This window comes from Echinops telfairi, unplaced genomic scaffold (genome assembly GCF_000313985.2).
Source record: "Echinops telfairi isolate 266 unplaced genomic scaffold, ASM31398v2 ScPeMD7_12;HRSCAF=54, whole genome shotgun sequence".
Lineage (NCBI taxonomy): Eukaryota > Metazoa > Chordata > Mammalia > Afrosoricida > Tenrecidae > Echinops > Echinops telfairi.
The window spans coordinates 2,207,223-2,214,928 of NW_022103909.1; the positions used below are offsets into that span (position 1 = coordinate 2,207,223).

At 56.3% G+C, this 7,706-nt stretch overlaps 1 protein-coding gene across 1 annotated transcript in view; it reads left to right on the forward strand.

The window, feature by feature from the left end:
* POU6F1 (POU class 6 homeobox 1) overlaps window positions 1–7,700 on the forward strand; it is a 17,893-nt gene extending 10,193 nt beyond the window's left edge. Inside the window, exons 6-11 of the mRNA XM_045287225.1 lie at window positions 7–58; window positions 648–776; window positions 1,486–1,692; window positions 4,258–4,399; window positions 4,921–5,089; window positions 5,928–7,700. Coding sequence (XP_045143160.1) covers window positions 7–58; window positions 648–776; window positions 1,486–1,692; window positions 4,258–4,399; window positions 4,921–5,089; window positions 5,928–6,273 — 1,045 coding nt within the window. The 3' untranslated portion in view covers window positions 6,274–7,700. The remainder of the gene's footprint in view (window positions 1–6; window positions 59–647; window positions 777–1,485; window positions 1,693–4,257; window positions 4,400–4,920; window positions 5,090–5,927) is intronic.
* The last annotated feature ends 6 nt before the right edge of the window (window positions 7,701–7,706 follow it).

Consider the following 7,706-nt stretch of genomic DNA (forward strand, 5'->3'; position numbering starts at 1 on the left):
GGACAGCGCGCCGCAGATCGCCGTCCAGCCGGCAGGCTTCGCGTTTAGCCCCGGAATCGTAAGCCGTCGGCCGCCCTCCCCGAGGCCTGAGCAGGGACAGACCGAATCTTGGCCCGAGGGTGGAACGGCCCCGCCCTAAAGGGGAGGAAGGCAGTGGAGGACCAGCCTTTGCGTCCAGCTTTTTGCCCAACCTCCGGCTGCCAGCCTGCCCATCCCAGACCCGGGCAGACCGCCTCTGCCAGAGCTCCGAGCACACCTCCAGATCTGGACCAGCCTCCGAGGGTGGGGCGATGCCGCGGGGGTGGGCGTCAGGGTGGGTGCCCACCTGCGAGCCGAGACCCACAGCCCCTCCCCTGAGCCCGTGTCCAGAATGGTTGGCAAGGCTCCCGGCTTCCTAGCGGGAGCTGCACGAGGCGATTAGACTCGGGCCTATCGGGGCTCGGCCCTTCCACCTCGAAGGCCAGCCTGAAAGAGTAGCCAGGGTTGAGCTTCCCTCCACTTCGACTTCCCCCAGTGGCCCCGACATTCAGCTGGCACAAGGGGCCTGCTGCCACCTTTATACCGTGTGGCCCAGCGTGCCTGTCTCCCCACCTCAGGGCCCTTGCTCCCTGCTTAGCCCCTAAGCACAGCTCTTCCTCTACCCACAGATCAGCGCTGCCTCCCTAGGGGGACAGACCCAGATCCTGGGCTCCCTCACTACGACTCCGGTCATTGCCAACGCCATTCCCAGCATGCCAGGGATCAGCAACCAGATCCTCACCAATGCTCAGGGACAGGCAAGTGGTCACAGCCAAGCCGAGTGGGCGGGCCTGTGGAGAAGGCAGAGACCCTGTGCTGCCTGCTGCTGGTGCCCAGGCGGGCACCCTGCCCTGGGGAGACTTATTCACTGCTTAGTGGCTGAGCTGTCTGCTAGGTGCCTATTTTATCTACATCGTTTCACTTCATTTGTTGTGGTGGGGTGGTTTGTTTTGTTCTTTAAAAGTTTACTGACATACAGCTCACACATACAATTTGATAGTTCAGTTCACTCCGCATATTAGGTTCCCCTTGGACAGTTGCGCACGACAGGTACGGGGACCCGGGTTCTGAGGTTCACAGGTGTCAGCTACCCTTGGTTGGCTCACACCTCTTACTGTGTTCTGCATGCCGACCCTTCAGCTTGTGAGTCCTACCCCCATCTTAGAGAGAGGAAGGCTGGGGTTCAGACAAGTGAGGGTGCACAGAGCAGGGGTTTGCCACCCCCAGGTCCGTGCGAACCCACAGCCAGGCTTGTTTCTGCTCCATTTCGGTTCTGGAGAGAATCCAGGAGGCAGAGGCGGCTCCAGCGTGTGAATTCTTCACTTTAGTGATGAGGAAAAGAGCTTTGAGGAATTCAGTGATTTGTCCAAGATGCTCTTTCCGGCTGCCAGCGTGGGAGCTCGAGATGCGGGGCTGGAGCGCAAGCATGCCTTCCCTCCTGAGAGTCCCCACCTTATCTTCTCCCAGGTGATCGGAACGCTTCCATGGGTAGTGAACTCAACGAGCGTGGCAGCCCCAGCCCCAGCCCAAAGCCTGCAGGTCCAGGCTGTGACTCCCCAGCTGCTGTTGAACGCCCAGGGCCAGGTGATTGCCACCCTGGCCAGCAGCCCCCTGCCTCCGCCACCTGCAGCTGTCCGGAAGCCAAGCACACCCGAGTCCCCTGCTAAGAGCGAGGTACAAGGGCTGGGGCGGTGGGGCAGGCGGTGCTGAGGTCCCTGGGAGAGCAGGCCCCTCCTCGAAGTGAGGGAGGTGCCAGTGAGAAGGCTGCCCTGTGCAGGAAATCGTGCCCCAGCCCCCAGCCACACACACTAAGAACACACATGAGAGCTTCAAAAGTTCATGGAAAGTGGAATTGGCACATGAAATCGTTGAAGCATTCTTGTATGTGAATATTGAGAAGTCAGTGGTGTTTGGAGGAGGCCAGAGAGGGTGGTGGTCGTTGCACAGTGGCCAGGATCAGCTCCCAGTGCACAGACTGCAGGCAGTGAGCAGTGGTGTAAGTTCGCCTTGCCTCCTCCCTCTTCCCTCCTCCCTGCACTCTTCGCCCCAGCCAGCAAGATTCCTTCCTTTGTTCATCCTACGAGTGAGTGAGTGTGTGTGTGTGTGTGTGTGTGTGTGTGCGCGCGCCTCACAAGCCACGGACACAGGCTGTGATGACAGTTGCTGTCGAGTCAACACCAACTCCGGCAGCCCCAGGTGTGTCCAAGTCATGGTCTCTGGAGTCCCTGGGGGGTGCGAATGGTCACCTCGCTCAGCTGCTGTCGGGAGCCACTGAAGAAGTTTTAGTAGGGAGATGGCGGCTCCTATTTACGTCCCCTTGTTATCTAGGTGAAGACTTGAGCCACCACCACCTGCTGTCTGCTCCCTACCACTGAGTTGTGCCCACGCCCCACGCCCTCACCCATACAGAATGGCGCGAAATGCCATCTCCATGACCCATTGTGAATTGGAATGTCATGCTCCATGGCGTTTTTCCACTGGCTGATTTTTAGAAGTAGATCCACAGCCCTGTCTTCCCGACCTACCTTGGTGTGGAAGCTCTGCTGAAAACTATTCAGCATCAGAGCAACACGTAGCCACCATTGACAGGTGGTAGTTGTCTATGAGGTTCCTTGGCTAGGAGCCAAATGCAGGTCACTTGGTGTGGAAGGCGAGCGGTCCACCCATGTTATCACCAGCACCTTAGGAGGCGTTTTAAACAGCTCCTGTTTTGCCATTTTAGACAGGAGACGAGGAGCAAAGAGGAAGTGGGCTGGAGAGCCAGCAGGGGCTAGGATTGGGGAGGGGACCCATCCTAGAGAAACCTGTACTCCCTGGAAGGTTTTTAAAATCACACTGGAAATGGTGATCCTATATCCCCTGCTTTTCAAAAGTTCACCGACATCGCCATTTCTCTTTAAAAAAAGACCTACAATAGGACTTATTGCTAATCTAAAGTAGGTGCACTGGTGGCATAGAGGTTCTGAGTTGGGCTGCAATCTGTAAGGTCCACGGTTTGAAACCACCAGCGGGAGGAAGACGGGCTTTCTATTCCCACAAAGACCCGCAGTCTTGGAGTCTCACAGCAGGCCCACCTTGTCCTACAGAATCACTGTGAGTCGGCATTGACTCGATGGCAGTGAGGAAGTCAAAAGGGAATTTTCTCTTTTACAAGAAAATAAAAAGCAAAACATTTGCCGTGCAGTGAGCCACTAAAGAGTTTTGAACTGTGTCTGTGAATACCATATGTTGGTACTATTTTAGGTTTCATGTGATACTTGGTATGATTCTTGAGAGGCTGTGTCTGAGGTCTGGGAACGTTCAAAAATATTCCCAATATAAATGAATGGCAAAAATCTCTTCGCTTAATGCCATTTCGGTTAAGGAAAGCTTTCATCGGCACACTTACTTCCAGATACGGAGTGGGGACCTGTATTTATAGTTCCTCCTGATGGAAAAAATAATACATGATTTCTTTTTTTGCTAACAATCCTCCCTTTACATGTGACGTAAAAAGTAAAAGCCCCCTCCTCTTACCCCAGAGAGTGCTCACAGCTTTCTTTTCTGCTTCAAGATGTTCTTGTACATTCATAGCTAATATTTTAAAGGATTTGTTTTGTAAAAAGTGGTTTTGAACATGAATCTTTAGTGTCCGCCTAACACAGGGATGTGCCCTGTTAGTGGTTAGCAGGTAGAAATGCCGCCTTTGAGCTGCTTTACCACAGCCCTCAGCAGTCACCGCGTCCTTTTACCACAGCCCTCAGCAGTCACCCCGGCCGTTCCTTGTGGACGGCGTTCGGGGCCTGGCAGACGGGAGAGTTGGGCTCTGCTTTCTCCTCCAGAGGGCAGCGATGTAAGAGCAGTTATCACAAGTGGGGGGATGATTGTTTGGATTTTTTTTTTAATTAAATACTTTTATCGGGGGCTCTTACATCTCTTATCACAATCCATACGTTCATCCAGTGTGCAAAACCAGTTGTTTGGATTTAGTCAAGTATATTGATCCTTTCTGAGCCTCTGACCTGCTGGGTCACACCCAGGGGGCTGCAGGGCTCCAGCAGCCTGGTTGGACACGTGGCTATCCCGACTTAGAACGGCATTGCTGGGCCAGGTGTTGTTGAGCAGCGCCTAGCCTTGAAGGGCACAGGTGGAGGTGTGCTGAGGAAGTGAGATGTTCACGCCCGGCCTCTGGCCCACCCTGAGAATAAACCCCCTGAGCCGGGCAGGTGGGCCACAGGGGCTTCCGCCTCTCTCTTCCAGGTGCAGCCCATCCAGCCCACACCAGCGGTGCAGCAGCCCACTGTGGTCATTGCCAGCCCAGCCCCAGTGGCCAAGCCATCAGCCTCGGCTCCCATCCCAATTACCTGCTCAGAAACCCCTACCGTCAGCCAGCTGGTATCTAGTAAGTGGGTCCCGGAGGAGGAGGTGTGTGGAGAAGCAGGGAGGCAGAGTCTGGGCAATCCAATCTCCTAAATGCTGTTCTTAATAAACTTCCCAGAGTTCCATGGGGGGAAAGGCAGAGGCCAGTGCTCAGAGCTGGGGTTCTCATTCCCATTCCTGTTGAGCTCGATTCTGGGCATGATGGTCAGTGGTCGAGGGGGCTGTTTTGTGTGGCCGGCTGTTTGTCTAGGAGACCAAGCCGCTGGCTGCCTTTGCTTCCTGCTCTCACCCAGTATTTGAGGAATGTGGGTGGCCAATGGGAGTGCTTGGGGCAGGAATGGAGGGTGGGGAGTGCAGGCAGTCAGAACTGGAAGAGATTCAAATAGATCCCTAGCCCCCTCCGAGGTTGTTGGGAGCGCAGCCCTTCCCCCAATCACGGTCAGCTCTGACCCCCCATTACTGCGCCAGACCAAGCCTTTGGGCCAGCTCTGCTGTGGTGATCCCATCTAACACACCCACCCCGGGTCCCTTGCTCTGGCCTAGAGCCACATACCCAGAGTCTGGATGAGGATGGAATCAACTTAGAAGAGATCCGGGAGTTTGCCAAGAACTTTAAGATCCGCCGGCTTTCCCTGGGCCTCACCCAGACCCAGGTGGGTCAGGCTCTGACTGCAACAGAGGGCCCTGCCTACAGCCAGTCGGCCATCTGCCGGTAAGTGAGGCAGCCCTGGGCCTGGCCTAGGCCTGCTCCCACCTGCTGCTCCTGGGGACTCACAGGGACCCAGCCACCCAGCCTCGTTCCATAATCTCCCTTACTCCCACCTTCATCACATCAGGGGCGACATGAACACCTGCAGTCACCAAAGACCAGCCTGGTCTTTCTGCGGACTCTGAAGCGTATCTGCCAACCCCGAGCATGCCTGGGGTATTCTTTGGGGAGCCCAAGACTCATCCCTACGGGAATCACGTTAGGAATTCTGTAGTCTCCTCTGGGCTCTGCTGAAAAGAGAGGGCCCTGCTGGGTCGGTGGTGCTGCTCGGACAGTGCCCTAGAGGGGGCAGCCCTTCAGGCACCCCACCTATTTGGTGTTGGTGGGTGGGCTCAAGATGCCTCCCTGAGAGACTGCCCACAGTGCCGGCATGCTTGTTTGAAACACTCCCAAGCCGCACTCAGAGCCATTGAGTCCGTCCTCACCCAGGGCGACCCTTAAAGACAAAACTGAACGGCCCCGGAGGTTCCCGAGACTGGAACTGTTGGTAGGAGCAGGAAGCCTCGTCTTTCTCCCTCAGGGCAGCTGGTGGTTTCCAACTGCCGACCTTGGAGTACATAACCCATGATGCACCAGGGCTCCTGACTATTGAAAAGGCAGTTGCATCACTGCCATCACACACACTTAACCCTGAGCAGTGTCAGTGGAATGACTCCCAGGAGAGTCCGAGGGGCTGGAGAGGCTGGGGGTGAGCTGGGGCGGAGGTGGGGGGGTGTTGTTTGCCGAAGGGAGGGAGACCCTCTTGACTGTTCCTTCCTGGCTCGGGGGTGGGCGCCCGCAGGTTCGAAAAGTTGGACATCACCCCCAAGAGCGCGCAGAAGCTGAAGCCGGTGCTGGAGAAGTGGCTGAACGAGGCTGAACTGCGCAACCAGGAAGGCCAGCAGAACCTGATGGAGTTCGTGGGCGGGGAGCCCTCCAAGAAACGCAAGCGCCGCACCTCCTTCACCCCGCAGGCCATCGAGGCCCTCAACGCCTACTTCGAGAAGAACCCGCTGCCCACTGGCCAGGAGATCACGGAGATCGCCAAGGAGCTCAATTACGACCGGGAGGTCGTCAGGGTGTGGTTCTGCAATCGGCGCCAGACGCTCAAGAACACCAGCAAGCTGAACGTCTTTCAGATCCCATAGGGCTCGGCCCTGGACAGGACGCCCCGTGTGGCCCAGCACTTTGTACAAGTCCCTCGGCGCCCGCCCCCGCCCTGCCCGCTGGGACTGCACCTGTCCTTCTGCCACATGCCGTTGTGCTTGTCCAGAGTCAGGAGACTCCACTGTGTGCATGTGTGTAAGATGCCCCTTCCTCCCCCCAGCGTCCCCGCACACAGGCCTGGGAGCACGGGCTCTGGGCTGGGCACCCCAGGGAGGGGACGAATGGCGCCGTGGGGAAGCACTTTGCTGAACTGGTTTCCGAAGGGTGAATTCTGGGTGGAGCCAGAGCTCCCTTCTTGGAGGCCAGGCTGTAGCAGCTCCTAAGGGCCCCTGGCCACTAACTCTTGTTCTCCACGGTGGTCTTTTTCCAGTTCCTCTGCCCCTCTGTGTTGGGGTGGCAGGTATAGGCAGCCCGCCCAGTGGAGCCACTCCCTCACCCCCTCCCTTCCTTTGCACACTGCCACCTCTCAGTCCCAGTTCATCTCCCCCTCCCCCTGAGCCCCCAAGAGGGAAAATTCTAGGAAATGTCATGTACTGAAGGGCAGCTTAAAGGTCTGCCTCGACCTCATGGTCAAGTTTCCAATGGTATTGGGATTGGAACATCTGTCCTCCCCTTGGCTCCTTTGGGGGAAAATTGCACTATAGCAGAGCCTTTTTGTTTTGTTTTGTTTTGTTTTAAACCCATATTGGAAGGAGGCAATAGTGAGCTCTAGTTGTCCTGGGTGGACTTTGCTCTGCTACGGCTGGGGGATTTAGTGAATAGGACCATCTTCCCAGATAGGAATCGAATCCCACCTTGAGCCACCTCCCCGCACAGAAAAGAGAACAGGCAAGAGAACGTGTGTATCTGAGAAAGCCCACTGCCCAAGGGAGCAGGCAACGCAGGGGGCAAATGAGGAAAGAACTGCTGGCCTTCACCCTGTACCCCGCTGCAGCCTGGGCCCGGGGCCTTCCCAGAAGGAGCACATAGACCATAAGTCAGACAGCGAGGCCTCGTGGAAAAGACGGCCCCCCGAATGGGCTGATGGCTCTTGTGGGAAGTCCCTTGTGGAAGATGACTTAACCTTCATTTTCTTTGTCACTTTAAGCCTTGGATCCTGGAGATTCCTGTTTCTTACACCACGTGTATAAGAGGTCTCCTGGGAACCCCTCTAAGCCGGACCATCTCGTATCAGTAACGGGAGGGGTGGGGTTGTAGAAGATGAGGTTGGCATCTCACACAAGCTGCTAAGTTTCCCTGGCTGTGGCTGGGCAGCCCCTAGAACTTAGTCTGTGTCCCCAGGTAGACTGCTGTGTAGATTGTCCCTAAGAGACGCAAGTTCTAGGGTCTGCTATACACTCTCTGTGCCCTCCACTACCCCTTGGGTGACACCCCACGGGAGGGTTCATCAACCCCTCTGTGGGGCATAGGTTCA